Source organism: Vigna unguiculata, chromosome 8 (genome assembly GCF_037176805.1).
Source record: "Vigna unguiculata cultivar grain cowpea cultivar isolate G323 ecotype 2 chromosome 8, ASM3717680v1, whole genome shotgun sequence".
NCBI classification, from domain to species: Eukaryota; Viridiplantae; Streptophyta; class Magnoliopsida; order Fabales; family Fabaceae; genus Vigna; species Vigna unguiculata.
In genome coordinates this window covers 7,002,541-7,018,545 of record NC_140799.1, presented here as the reverse complement: position 1 = coordinate 7,018,545, position 16,005 = coordinate 7,002,541, and the positions used below count along the sequence as shown (strand labels likewise).

Genomic DNA, 16,005 nt, shown 5'->3' with positions numbered 1-16,005 from the left:
TCTTCTTAACCTGTGCAATGACTGTGTTTCTTCTCCACAAAGTTCTATCTCTGATAAACAAAAATTGGATCAGAGGTTCATAAATAACATAAGAATATGATATTTTATATGACTAGTGGGGTTAAAACTTTAAAGAACTTTTACAAGTCTTTTAGATATTTTAACAATAAGATATTAAAATGATATATATCTCAAAAGTTTCGCTTCGATTAAAAATAAAACAATTTTATAATATATAAGTAAGATAGAAACCTTATGTTATAAATCGATTTTGTGAAGTTGAGTTAACTTAAAGTCCGATTCTAACATCAACTTGAGTTAAAATATTTTAAAATACCTTGGTCTTCAGAACTAATGAAACAAAAAATGCAGTTATTAAATTGGAACAATAATGGTGGTTGATCTTCTCACCTGTTCATCTACCCATCAGATTCTTCATTTAAGAACATGGGGAAAACAAACAACCATCTTCAACACCAATCAATCTTTATATATATCATGAGTTGCATAACCTTTCACCAGTAACTTTTTCTCACCATGGATTCAGAAATACTCTTTGTCTTTTCCTTTCTCCTCTGCATGATTGTGGCACTGAAATTAGGGAGAAACTTAAAGAAAAAAACTAAGTCATCACTGAACATACCCCCTGGACCATGGAAGCTGCCAATTATAGGAAACCTGCACCATCTTCTTTCATCCACACCACACCGAAAACTCAGAGACCTAGCCAAAATATATGGACCCATGATGCATCTCCAACTGGGAGAGATCTTCATAATCGTTGTTTCCTCCGCAGAGTATGCTAAAGAGATCATGAAAACACATGATGCAATCTTTGCATCAAGACCTCAACTTCTAGCAGCAGATATAGCCTCCTATGGATACACTAACATTGCTTTTGCGCCTTACGGAAGTTACTGGAAAAAGGTACTCTTGCAAATTTTTAAGAGTTTTCAAACTATCAGATATCTCGATACGTTCCATGAAATATGTAATATATATATTTATATAAAAATGTAAATATCAAATATTTATATTATGTTAATAGTTATAGTCCATGAAATATAACTTTAAATTAATTTCTTTTTTCTGAAACTTTAACATATTTTGACTCTTAAATTTAAAAAAATGAAAGGGTATAAGGGTACAGTCCTTCTAACCGATGTTAACATTTTTTACGTGTCAAATGCATTTATACTACTAGAAATTCTCATATTATATGAGATTTTTCTTGTAAATTTGTTAAAAAAAAATTGTAAGGAAGGAAATTTTTATTATTTTTTCTAAGAATTTTAATTGGCAAGTAATTCCTTTGCAGGTAATCATTTCTTACAAAATTATAAAATTTACAAGTATTTTTTACAAAATTTGTTGCGAAAAGTGTTTTATACAAAATATTTTGTAAGAAAATTAGTAGCAATTTCTTGCAAATTTTTTTTCTCAACAAAATTTGTAAGTATTTCCTATGAAAATATTTTCAAAACAAAATTAATAGAAAATATGAGTTTTTTTAGTAGTGTTATAAGCTGAAAACATATCAAATAGTGTAAAAAACTCAAATGTTAGCATGAAACGTGTTTGGCATCTAAAAGAGAAGTAGCATAATTGAATTAAAAGAACTATTTTCTTTATTTTTAAAGTATGAGGATTAAAATATATTGAAGTTTCAGACAGATAATTTTAATTTCATGTCTAAGATTAGAAACTAAAAATATATTAAACACGAAATTAAAAAATATATATTAAGCAAATATCATCCTCAGGTACGAAGAATCTGCACCATGGAGCTTCTGTCCCCAAAACGTGTGAGCTCATTCCAGCCTATCAGAGAGGAAGAACTGAGCAATCTGGTTGAAATTATTGGCACACATGTTGGAGGGTCCCCCATCAACCTCACTGAAGCAGTGTCGTCGTCAATGTATAACATAATTTCAAGAGCTGCTCTGGGGAAGAAGCGCACCAAAGACCAGGATGAGTTCATGTCAATACTCCAACGAGGAGTGGTTGGTGCAGGAGGCTTTGACATTGGAGAGTTGTTTCCTTCTGCTACATGGCTTCAACATCTCACTGGTTTGAGGCCTATGCTTGAGAAGGTGCATCAAGAAATGGATCGGATACTTGAAGCCATCATCGATGAACACAGAGAAGCGAGATCCAAAGCCAAATATGGCCATGAATCAGACGAAGATTTGGTTGATGTTCTGCTAAACTTCCATGATGCTAATGACACTAACCAAGAAGTTTGCTTAACCATTAACAATATCAAAGCAGTAATCATGGTGAGGATTTTATCCATTTCTTCTAAATTCTTTCTTTTATCATCTTTCTCACCCTCTTTTCTAAAGTTATATCGGACCTACCCATACACAAACGTGAAGAAGTCTATCTTCTTGTTTTCTTAAAATTATTATTAAACACATGAAAAAAAATTATTTTATCCTTACTCTTATATATTTATGAAAAAAAAAATTAACTATTTAATAATTTTTTCTTATAACTTTATGTATATTTTTTACATAATTTTTTAATTTTTTATTCTCTTATACTCAATATTTTAAAATATCATCTCATATAATAAAAAAAAAAATTATAAAAATTTAGTAATTAAAATATTACCCACCCATCTGGTTCTTACGACAATACTAAATCAGGAAAAAATCCATTTTGTTGACTGTGTGGGCCATGGCCCCGACAAACTCTTACTTTTCTTTAATTTACTGACATGTAAATTTATAAATTATCTCATAAATGTAATTTTTGTTTCTTTTGTTTTTCTTAATTGAGTATTTTTATTTTTTCTTCACATCAATATTTTACGCACCACCTTTTTAATTGATCAAAACATTCTTCCTCAACCAATTCAAATTACCTTTATTTATTATTATTATTATTATTATTATTATTATATAATAGCACACATAAATTTCTTAGTTGTCCAACCACTTTTAGTTTACTTATTTTTATATTAATCTCTAAATTTAATTTAAATATTTTTTAAAATAAATTAAACATAGTTAAAGTAATCTTGTTTCATATAAATTCATTATTGTGAGTGAGAAACATAAATTATATACTTAAATATATTTATTTATTATGATTTTAATTACATCATATTTTACATATATATTAAAAATTATTTATCTATATATGTATCATTGATATTTAAACTAAAACAATAATTTAAAGAAAAATTTCTTTGACACTATCTGACAATTTTTACAAAATTAATGTTAATAAAAGTTAACTTTCATATTTTTAAAAAATAAGAGAGAGTAAATAATAATAAAAAATTAAATTAAATTGTAGTAAAAAAAAGTGTAGGATTAAAATATCACCGTCCATAATTTAAATATATAACACAACTTACAACTACACTTCATATATATATATAGTACTCTCCATTACACTGATTTGATAGAATTAAAATATGAAACCCTACATCCTAAAGATAAGTATGTGTTGCATTGCAGGACATTTTTGTAGCTGGAGTTGAGTCTGTGACGACAACAGTAAACTGGGCAATGGCAGAGATGATAAAGAATCCAAGTGTGATGAAGAAAGCACAGGCTGAGGTGAGAGAAGTGTTCAAAGAAAAGGGAAAGGTTGATGAGATGTGCATGAATGAACTACAATATCTGAAATCAGTTGTGAAAGAAACCCTAAGGTTACACCCTCCAGGAACTCTTCTGGTTCCAAGAGAATGTGCAGAGACATGTGAGATCGATGGGTATGACATACCAGTGAAGAGCAAGGTACTGATAAATGCTTGGGCAATCGGAAGAGACCCAAAGTACTGGAACGAAGCAGAGAGGTTTTATCCAGAGAGATTCATTGGAAGCTCCATTGATCTTAGAGGGTCTCATTTTGAGTTCATTCCCTTTGGTGCTGGAAGAAGAATGTGTCCAGGCATGTCCTTTGGCTTGCTGAGTGTTGAACTCACTCTTGCTGTTTTGTTGTTTCACTTTGATTGGAACCTTCCAAATGGAATCAGAAGTCAAGACTTTGACATGTCTGAGAAATTTGGAGTCACTGTTGGAAGAAAGAATGACATTTTCTTGATACCTCTCACTGCTTCTACTTCCCTGGTAAGATATATTTCTTTTGCTAAATTATATTATCTCATAATCATCATACTGTCACTCTTAAATAATTATATATACATGTTTGTTTTTTTTTTAATATAAGCTAAAGTTAACATAATGGAAAATGGAATGGTTTTCTGAAGGCACATGTTATGTGACAACCTGTTTTTAAGAATATTTTGTGTTATATCTTTGGAGGGAGGATCACCGAGAGATTTATTACCAATATGAGCCAAACTCACAAGATATTAACACCACTCTTAACTTAAAATCGTAAGACGATAAATTTATGAGCCTTAATTCTTATATGGAACATCATAAGATACAAATAAAAGAATACTGCAAGAAGAATAACTGTTAACACTGAAACTAACAAAGGCACTGAAGGGACTACCCAAGATAATAACCACAATGATAATAAAAATTTAATACCAGTACAAATCTTTCAAATGAGATTTAAACTTACAACATTTTTCCAAATAATGTTTGTAAACAATGCTATTTTATTGTGTTTGGTGATGCAGTGTCAACTTGAGTGTTAATTGTGACTTCTCCTTTTTTCTTTTAACTTAAATTTTATGCATACAATTAAAAATGGAATAGAATTAATTAGCAAGCACTAAAAGTTCAACTTTTTGAAATAATAAGTTTTAAGAAAAAATAAATATTTTTCAATATAGTTATTAATAATATGAATATGTATGTTAACTTTCAGAATGGTTACATATTCATAAATATGTAATATGGTATATTTAACTACTATTACATTTTAATGAAATTGTAAAACAGTAATTATAATATCAGATATCTAGTTAAACTAAAGTTGTTTATGTTATCACATAATAACTTAGAAATAAATTAAAAATAGAAATAATGATCACTACCAGAATTTTTTATATTTCATCGGATTTTTCTTACAAATTTGTTAAAATAATTTGTAAGAAAATATTCTTTTTATTTTTTTTTAAAAAATTAAATAATTTTTTCGAGAATAATTATTTTCTACAAAATTATAAAATTTACTAATTTGATAAAAATTTTCTCCAAATAGTATTTTATATAAATTATTTTTCAAAAAGACCGGTACCAATTTTTTATAAATATTTTTTTCATAACAAAATTTATAATTATTTTTTATGAAAAAATTTTCAAAACAAAATTGATAAAAAATTAATGAAATATTAAATACTTAGTTTCAAATAAGATCTTGTTACCTATCATTATTAACTTTGACATATTTTAGTTATACTGATATTTCCAAAATTCATAATATGAAAATTTATTAAAATAAAATACTCCAAAACATGATGACAAATGCTTAGTTCAACAAGAAAATTATTTATTTTAAAAATTCTTTTGAGATTATTTTTTTTCAAAATAACTTAAATAAAAACAAGTATGAATTTTTGTAGAAATAAAAAAAAACTTATTAACAAGTGACAGATATAAAATTATACTCATTAACTAGTGGCAGATATAAAATTATATATTTTAATTCCTTATTTTTTTCTTTATGGCATGTTGTTTGAGGAGAGGGGACGGCAGATGGATGTACCCACAAATATCACTACATAAAATTCAGAATTTGTCATTTCAATTTTTTCCTACACATCTATGATGCAAATATCATAACATGATTCAAACATCATATATATACAACCATGAAACATGGAATCTTAAGACAATGTTCACATTAGTAAAGGAAATAAAAAAAAACGTGATTTTTAGCTTTTGTCACATAAAGATTCTTGTTTATATAATTAAATCTTTATTATGGTCTTAGTAAAAATGTAGATGATACTTTTATAAATGATATATCCTTAGATAATAGATATATCTACAAATATCTAAATATGTTTATTTTATATTTAATTACTTAAAATCTAGATTTTAACCCACATTGGTTGAACAATTTCGTTTGCCTTATAGCATTGAGAGCTGAAATGGGAACCAATTGATTCATGATATTTATATCAATAAAAACAACACCATTCCATGTTTTTATATTGATAAGTGGTAAACTTTGTGAATTAGGATATGTTTAGAAAAAAATTTTCTCAATTTTAGAAGAAAACAATAAATCCGTTTTTTATAAAGGTAAAATTAGTTTATACATGTGTTCCAAACCAAATTTTGAGAGGTTAATAGAAAATATTTTTTTATAAATTAGTTATAAAAAAGAAAAGCATTTTTTTTCTAGTTAAAGATATCTTTTCTAAATTTTCATTTGCTAACATTTTATGTTGATGTTTTCAAAGGGAAGTGATGCAAAGAGTAACGAAGTAAGCAGTGGAAGCAAAGAAGAGTGAGTAAGGAAAAAGATTTCCACACATCTTTGCTGAAAAGTAAATATATGCCTCAGTGTTTCAGTTCTTTAATAATGAATAATTGGTCAAGAGATCAAGTCTTTAAGAACTGTTAATTAGTGTAATATTTTTATGTTATGTTTGTTTTCTCAAGTATTTGAATTGTAAGTTTTTTTTTTAGCATGCTTCATCTAAAGAGCCTTAATAAAAATGTGTTATTGCAGTTATAATTTCAGCTTATGTTTCTCTGTCTTTTATGCATGGGTTATTTAGTCACTCCCATAGCGGCTACATAATATTAGATTAAATAGTTTTAATTATGTTATTGTTACTACTATTATAATAATTTTTTTAATTTTGTTCTATTATTTTTTAAATAAAATCATGTTAAATATCATTATGAATTTTAACATTTTAATTATGTTGATATCTCAAATTATAACATCCCTAAAATAACCGTCCAAAACTTACTATCGAGTAGAAATCACATGATTATACCAAAACAAAATTCACTAGATATAGTTCATAATATTAAATAGAGTCCTTCTTTGATAACTAAAAACTTAAATATTGAAAGAGTATTCAAAAGAAAAACTACTAGGAGTGATGTACACATAATATCATAAACTACATGTATGAAACTTTAAACTTGTTTATGGCATTTAGCACCTCCGAACAACTCAACATTGTTTCTCCTTGGATTCTACATTATCTTCTACTATCATGAAATTCACACCTATCGTAGGTAGATAATATCAACACAAGAACAAACAGGATAAGCTAGAAATGATTTAAAGTTTTAAATAAAAAGAGACTATTCTAAGAATTTGAATATAATGACATACCATACAATCGCACCATCAGACTTCACACCAAGGTTCTTCAAGCACAAACAAACATTAATAACTATAGACCCGACCTTTGGAGGATCGATGTATTAACTAGTGAAATGAGATCTTGTACTTGTCAATGCTCTATCACTTTTGTCTCTCAAGAGCTATAGTTGTACCATGGATGGACAATTTCCCTAGTTTCACTGAGCATGACAAGATAAATTCAATATCTCTTTTTAGTGTGACTAGTGTCATCATTCTAAATATGAACCTCTATCGACTCTCGCAACTAGGGATACCAATGGGGTGGGGCGGATATGGGTAGTATCATCCCCACTGGATAAATATCTATCACATACCTGTACGGATATCCATTATACGGGTACCCGCATATTCTTTTAATACTTGTGGATATTTACAAAACAAAAATCTAAAAATATTTAACAAAATATTTTAACTATAAAAATCTGTAAAAAAAATTGTATAAAATATATATAAAAATGGTAGAAAGTTATAAAAAAAATTGTATATTTATTAAAATTTAAAAAAATCTTCATAAAAATCTATAAAATATCTATATATAAAATTGAATTTTAAACATTCAATCAAAGATTACAATGTCAAAATAAATTCAAATAAAATATAATATATCACTATCATAAGTTTCAAACAAAGTCCAAATAAACTCAAATTCATACAAGTCCAAATAATATTACAAAAGTAAATATTAAATCACGTTTAATACAATTGAAGGTTTTTAACTACTGCTTGGATCAACAACCCCACTTTGGTAAATTAGAGATTAACATGTACGAGTATCCACGGGTAGAGATACTATGATACATGTACGCACCTCATTAACACTCATTAACATGCGGGTATAAAATATATTCGTACTCGTTCATATTGTCTATTTGACGACTTTAATCACTAGTTAAGCCAAGATTATCTCACCTCTGCAGCTATCATTAATACACCCCATATCATATTCAATTAATGGTAGAATTCCCTCCCTAGGAATAACTACCTTATCATTCCATTCACATACATATTAATTTTTAATAAAATTACCAAGATAGAAAGCACAATCATAAGATCAAGTAGTGAAAACACAATATATCACACATAGTTCATTCATCATACTCTCATAGAATCTTAAATTATCACACCATGTTATACATATGTGTTTTACCTCAATCCAAACTCATCTCAAAACTTAAATAATCTACTGTTTATTTCAAATTATAGGTTAATAATTCATTATTTACTTTCTATTGCATTAACATAACATTCAAATACAATAGTTCCAATAATTTCATCAAAACGGTGAAAAACATTTCTCTTACCATAAACCTCTATTCAAAGATCCTAACAAACAAGGTGAAGAATCATGTGTCTAGGACTTACTGTCAAAATTTCAACTCGATCCAATGGTTAACGAAACATGAATCCTAATTTTCCCAAGATAACAGAAAAACATGTGGTGCTTGACGCTGCCTAAATGACACCCAACGCCAACACGTCAGTGAGTTCACTGACTTGGTTGCACTTAGTGGTACTAAAGTCCTGCCAAGTGCTAGTCAAGTCATTGGTCATTGTTTGTTTGGTGCCCAGCTAAAGATCCGACCCACTTTGGCCCAATACCCCTAGCTGGCTATATTGGGTGAGATATTCACATAAGTAACACGTCTTGGTGGAATGAACGCACTCGAGGCGCTACAGACTCGCACAATATTTGGTAAGATCTCCTGGGATATCAGTAAGTTGTTAATATCCTCTCATCCAACTTTTCCGCAGAGCTCAAAAGCCAAAAGTTATTATAAATAACCCTTCAACCCTTGAAGGAAGGTAACCACTGAAAGATATAGAACTTATAAGACACTTACTGACTTAGGCATCAAAGATTCTTTTACAGGTGGTTCTTCCAGCACAATCAGATAATTAAAGCCTCAACTTGACTGTCTGAACCTACCTCTCACTCGCTAGGGAATTGACGTGCACAATTCCGGTAAGAACAAGTGTATTTCAATAGGCAATTTTCTTGCATTTCAAAAATCAAAGTAAATTATACAAGTACAAAACTTGCCCATGGAAATCAATTGAGTCATGTTTATCAATCCATGAAATAACACTTTCGAGCCAAACCCCAACTGCATATATCAATTGTATCTAAAATCATCAATCCAACTACTTCACCTAACTCGTATCAAACAAATGAAATCATTTCATGCATTAATTCAACCATTCATAAATCAAAAATCCAATCCCAATCTCATTCAACCAATTGCAATCAATCCAAAATCAAATACACATCAATGTTTCATAGATCAATCAATTATTTCACAAAAAATATATGTATAAAACACCCAAAGCTATAACAAATGTTCGATTCATTCAATCACAACAAAACTTTTAAAAACATTTAGTTTCTCTTCCTTTATGAAACTGCTAAAAAATGGTCTAAGATGTCGAAAACTCTTCCAACTCCACATGATGTTCTATCTACACATAGAAACATCACAAAGATTATCAGGTCATACAATTATGATCACTTATCAGCAAAGATTGACATGCAAGTGGAGAAAGCTCACATGAAAAGAGAAAATAGATTGGACCAAGAAAAGTGTAAGATCCGCAGAATTTAATTAATCAACTAAATAATTAATTAATAAATGCGGGTAGGTAGTGTATTTATGACATTAAATTCTAATGGGTATGATGTGGAAAAGTACTAGCTCAAGTAGTTGAGAGTACTTTGATTGTGTGAGAGGACTTAGGTTTGAGTCCTATGTATGCCAATTGTGTGTTATTTAATTATTATTGTTTTAATAATTTGTTGGAGCATGTTTCGTATGACATAATACTTGAATTGTGTGAGTTGGCATGAAACATGAATTGGCTTGGTGGTTTAGCTTTGAATTGGCATTGGTATAGTCATGGGTTCAAACCTTGGTGAGTCAGATTTAACTCTTTTTGCTTAAAAATTAGTTGTGGGCTGAATATGAAAGGGAGGAGAAAACCTATCAGAAAGGGGCTGAGAAACAATCAAGTAGTGGCCCTTGAATAGCAATTAAACCATATTCTCGTTTTTTTTTTTTTGCATTAACCAAGTACTAAGACCTATAAAAGGCAAATTTTGATAGAAGAATAGGGTTTTGGAAGCTGTTTTTTGAGAGCTTTAGAAAGAGTGCGAAAATTGAGAGTGAATAGTGAGGTTTGGGGCAAGTGAGAGTTGTTTGGGAGAGAAACGAGGAGAAGGCATTGGTGTTCCGGAAAAATACTCACAATTCAAGTTTTAAGCAAGGGAGCTTCAGGTTAAGGGAGCTGAACCTGTAAATTGTATGTTTGGTTAATTTTGCATGATTGTGATGATGTTATGCCATGAATTTTCGTGCTCCCTATGAGGTGAATTAGGGGTTTGGGTATTTGGGTACTATTTTATTGGTAATTTTACCTAATTGCATGATTATGATGGATTTATGCACTAAATATGCAACTATTGTGCCAATTTGGGTGTTGGGATGTTGTGTGGTGCCTAAATTGTGATCGTATGTCTGATGCAATTGATGCAAACTACTTTGGTATGAGTTGGAGTGTGAATTGGTCATGGTTACTGGTGTTTGTGTGCGTGAAACAGTGCAAGAGTCTGCCTGTCTCGCTCAAGCGAGCCAGGCTCGCCTAGGCGAGATATGCAGGGACTCATACCCATTATCTGCTCGAGGCTATCGCTCAGGCGGAGGATTTTTGGTTTGGGCAAAAGGCCATCTCGCTTAGGCGAGTGAGTCTCGCCTAAGCGAGAATTCGAGAGGGTTGGGAGTTATGGCTTGGCATCCCGCTCAGGCGGGGATCCCATTTTTTTTAGTGAAGGAGTGTCTCGCTCAGGCGAGAGTCTCTCGTCTAAGCGAGAATTCGAAGAACGTTCTGATGTTGGCTTAACTCGTAGCCCAGGCGATAGATGTGAGTCTTGGGCGAAATGTAATCTCGCCCAGGCGAATGTAACTCGCCTAAGCGAGTGTTCGAGGTTGGTTTTGTGCGTAGTGCTCGCTCAGGCAAGGTAACCTAGCCTAAGCGAGATGAATTGGAGTGCTTAGGCGAGAGCTGGAAGTTTAAACCAAGGATGGATGATGGGTTTAAAGGCAATCAATTTTGCAATATTGGATTGGTTAAAGTTTGAATAGTGATGCGTGTGGGCTTGCTGGTGTTCCATAGGTTGTGGCCTGGAATGTATCCTTGAGTTGTGGCTCGGGATAGGGGTTAAGCATGTGGCATTCTATGGGTTGTGGCCCGGAATGATTTCCCTTGAGTTGTGGCTCGAGATAGCGGATGAACACGAGGAACCTTTGAGTTGTGGCTCGGGTTGGCGAGTGTTGCCGGTGTGAGTGTGCTGGTTGTGGCCAGTACGGATGGGTCCAAATGGATTGCCCTCCTTAGTGTTTCGTTGACGAGTTTGGTAGTCTTGGTATGTTACGGACTATGTTCGTATTTGGGAACTCCACCTGGCGTTACAGTGTGTGATCCGTAGTATGGTTCCCGCACGTGCTCTATCGGTTGTAGCCGATAGGTGTGGCAGCAAGGCGCCTTGAGATACTCACTAGAAGATGTAGAACACTACTAACATGGTTGTGGCCATGTGGAAGAGATGGAACGAGTCTCCTAGATGTGCACTGTTGGCCTCTTGGCAAGCGTACCAAAAGTCAACTGTAGTATAATGATTTAAAGTAGGAATGTCGAACCCACGAGGAACGGATTCAGTTAAAATAACTAATTATCTCGATCAGCATATATATACAAAGATTTTAATTTGATTTGACATTAACTATTGCATGAAATTAATATAGTAAAAGCAGAAAAGTTTAGAAAAATACAGTAAAAGAAACTGGAATTGAATTTCATCTATCTCCCTTGTCTGTAATCTGGATGAATATAATATATAACATCTGAAAATACCAATATTGATGCACACTCAAAAATCATTTATACCGATCCCTCGCGTATAAAATTCATAAGATTATTTTCCTGAATATTGATTCCTCACATATTCAACAAACTATCCAGCATTACGGTCGAGTGTTAAAAGCAATTGATATATTGAGATCTATTCCTAGCATCACAGTATATCAAGTATCATTGTTCAAATCAGATTTTCAGAAATACTTTCCAGTCAGATCTAAAAATCAAAATCAAAACATCTATTGATCAGATAGAAGTAAGCATTAAGAGCAAAACAATAATACCAATACTGAGTAAAACAGAAATACTATATATAAATATCACCAGATTACATCCAAGTTCGAGTAGATTACATTCAATCCCAAAGGAGAAGATTAGCCACTCATGGTAGCCAACAAAATCCTATGAGCTAAGAAGAAGAAGAAGAAAATGAGAAACTGTGATGCTCCTAGCAGCTCTACAACACGGACCTGTTCTTCTCCCAAAATTCCAAGCTGATTTCTCTTTTTGATGCACTCAGAATATATACCCACGAAGTCTCGCTCAAGCTACCAAAGTCTCGCTTGAGCGAGACAGCATTCTTCATCCTAAAGAAAGCCTCTCGCTTGGGCGAGATGTGCTGAAGCCAACATCTCGCTTAGGCGAGCAAGAGTACTTCAAGCTGAAGAAAGGATCTCGCTTAGGCGAGATTGGCAGCATCTGAACTCGCTTGGGCGAGTATGGCGGCAAGGGAGGGTCTCCACTGCACGAACTCTCGCTTAAGCGATATTCTGCGTCGCTTAAGCGAGAATGGCGGTAGTGGCTTTAGCTTAGGCGAGAATGCTTTGGTTTTGAGCGAAGTTAACAGCATTCCTTCCCTATTTTCTCTGTTTCTTACTTTCTCCTTCACTCTTCTTGAGTTCTCTTTAATCTTTCCTGAAAAACACACAAAATAGGATCAAATGATTTCTTTAAATCAAAACTTGGAAGCATGTGATTGAAACTTAGGTTTAGGGAGAATCAATATGAAATGAACACAAATTTAAAGCATAAGTGCCAGAGTTTGTTATGAATCTTTACTGAATTTTGGCACTTATCATGCACTGATACTACATGGTTGTGGCCATGTGGAAGGAAGGGAATGAGTATTCCTTGATGTGTATTGATCTTACATGGTTGTGGCCATGTAATAAAGAAGGAGGAGGTTCCTTGGTGGTGAAATGATATCATACATGGTTGTGGCCATGCGGGATAAAAGAAGAGATTTTATTTTGATGTATTTTATTGTATATTTATATTTAGTGTATATTTATGTGTTATCTTTTTAGCTCACCATATCTGCTTGTGTTTGGCGATGATCGTGTACGCGGTACACGGGAGCAGATGATATTGCAGGTGGAGCTGGTGAGGCTTACGCTCGAAGCGTGGGCTAGATCGGGAGTTTTTTTTTATGATTTGTGTTTTGAATAATAATTTGTAAACACTATGGATATTCGTTATAAATTGTGTTTGTAAATTATGGAATATTGGACTTTTCATCGTTTAATAAAGATTTAAATTTCTTGCGTTTTTGGGAAATGAGGTATTATTAAATACAGTGTAATTATTTATTTTTCTTTATTTTATTAAAATTCGTAATATCCTAACGGGATGTTACAAAAAGGCAAAAAAAAAAATCAACTTACTCAAACAGAGAATTTGATCGGTTGAATTTGAAGAGTTCACCGCAAGAATCACTCCAACAGTCTTAGATCTTCAAATAGACAAACACAAAGTAAGAACAAGAAGAGAAGGTAAAGGACTTTAGATAAATGTTTTCTAGAAAAATGATGTGTTTTAAAATAATGAAACTCGTTTATAACAAAACTATTTATACTAAAATATTTTATTATTAAAATAATCGAGTGTCAAAATTTTGAAACATCATCAATTATATAATACCATCTTCTAGGTTCTCAAACAAAGTCCATCAATCATTTGTCATCACATAAAAATGTATTAAAAGGAAAAAATAAAATAAAAAATACTATTTTACACCTTTTTCATTTAATGCATTTCTTTTTTATAAAAATGAGCCTATGTATGTAGTTTTATTTGTAAAAGTGATAATAAAAGTGTTTCAAAAATTATACTTTGTTCAAATATTCAGTTGGTCATTGTTCGAAAATCTTAAGTAGATCCCTATATTTTGATTGGTCTACATTGGATCCTTGTTTTTTAAAATACTTAATATTATTATGTCATTCTCATTAGTACTATATTAACATTATTAGATATGTATCATGTGTCAGTTCACAAATTTTTTTATTAATTTTTTAAATTTTAAATTTTAAAGCTTTTTAAAAAAGTTTATAAAAAAAATATTTTATCACATGTCATGTGAGTGTCTTGCCACGTGTTAATTCATTCTTTGGATTTCAATTTGGTCCATGTATTTATTATTTTGATTCTTTCAGAACCCTTTTTTTATAATTGGACAATTTTATCCTTTTTTCAAATTGAGACCTAATTTAACTTTTATATAATTATTATAATGATATTTTTATTAAATATTTTTATCAATATTAAGCTTATTTAAATTTAAATTTTACATTAAACTTTATTTAAATTTTGTTTTAAAATTTTAAATATATTTATTTTAAAATCTTACAAAATTGTTTTAAACTTGTTTTAAAAGTTTATATTTGAATTTATAAAATTGTTATTTTTAAACCATCCATAACATTTGTATAGAAATTATTGATATATAATGTTACATAAATATTTGAAATATAAATTTATAAAACTATATAAATTTATAAATAATTATTTGAAATATAAAGTCAAATAATAAATATCAACACAAATACATTTAAAATTTTAAAACAAAATTTAAATAAAGTTCGATGTAAAATATAAATTTAAATAAACTTAATCTTATTAAAAGTATTTAATAAAAATATCAGTATAACATTTGTATAAAAGTTAAATGTGATTTTAATCTAGAGAAGGATCAATTTTTAAAAAAAAAATTGAGACTAAATTATATCAAAATAATAAATATAGAACCAAATTTAGGTAATGACTTGACAAATAAAAAAAATAAAAAAAAAATAAAAATTAAAAAATTAAGAAGATAAAAAAATCATGAAAAGACATGTGACTCATATTTAATATAAAAAAAATCAAACCCATATTTAATACTATTAGTACAATGTTAATAAAAATAACCTAATTGATATTTATTTTCAAAATTAGAATCCAATTAAGACCTCGTATACATATATCCATCCAATTAACAGATACTATTTCAGAGATTTAAACTACTTTGTCTGTGGTTAAGACAAGACTAGCTCTTTGAAAATAACTTATTAAATATAATAGACCTAATAATAATATTATCATCATATCTCTAAAATTAAATAATAACTTTATATTAAATACCTCATATATTTATCTCTTAAATTTTATATATATATATATATATATATATATATATAACTCAATTTTCATATTCATTTATTATCTAATAAATTATGGCTATCTCCAATAAAAAAATATATATTTTATAACTATGTTAAGGGACATCAAGTATATTCGAAATAGTTTCCAACTTCTCCCTTGAACGTGTAAATCTTCGTAAGCATCTCCATCAACATATAACCCTAAGGAAGGATTAATAACTTTCATCCACTCATTACAAGCTATCACCAAATTCCAGTTATCTTGCAACTTCAATTTGATAAACAATGATGAGTATAAGATAAAACAATTTTTTGAAATTGCAAGGAAAAATACAACTAAAAATAATGTACTCTTTCCACCTAAAATATGCAGTTAAGCAGAGACATTAGATAATGCCAACAATAAGCAAGA

At 30.2% G+C, this 16,005-nt stretch overlaps 1 protein-coding gene across 1 annotated transcript; it reads left to right on the top strand.

The window, feature by feature from the left end:
• The first annotated feature begins 457 nt into the window (after positions 1–457).
• LOC114194052 (cytochrome P450 71D11-like) lies at positions 458–6,623 on the top strand. Its single transcript, XM_028084090.2, has 4 exons — positions 458–927; positions 1,764–2,279; positions 3,471–4,085; positions 6,341–6,623. Exons 1-4 carry the CDS (start codon positions 538–540, stop codon positions 6,389–6,391), a joined length of 1,572 nt encoding a protein of 523 aa, XP_027939891.2. The 5' UTR covers positions 458–537; the 3' UTR covers positions 6,392–6,623.
• The last annotated feature ends 9,382 nt before the right edge of the window (positions 6,624–16,005 follow it).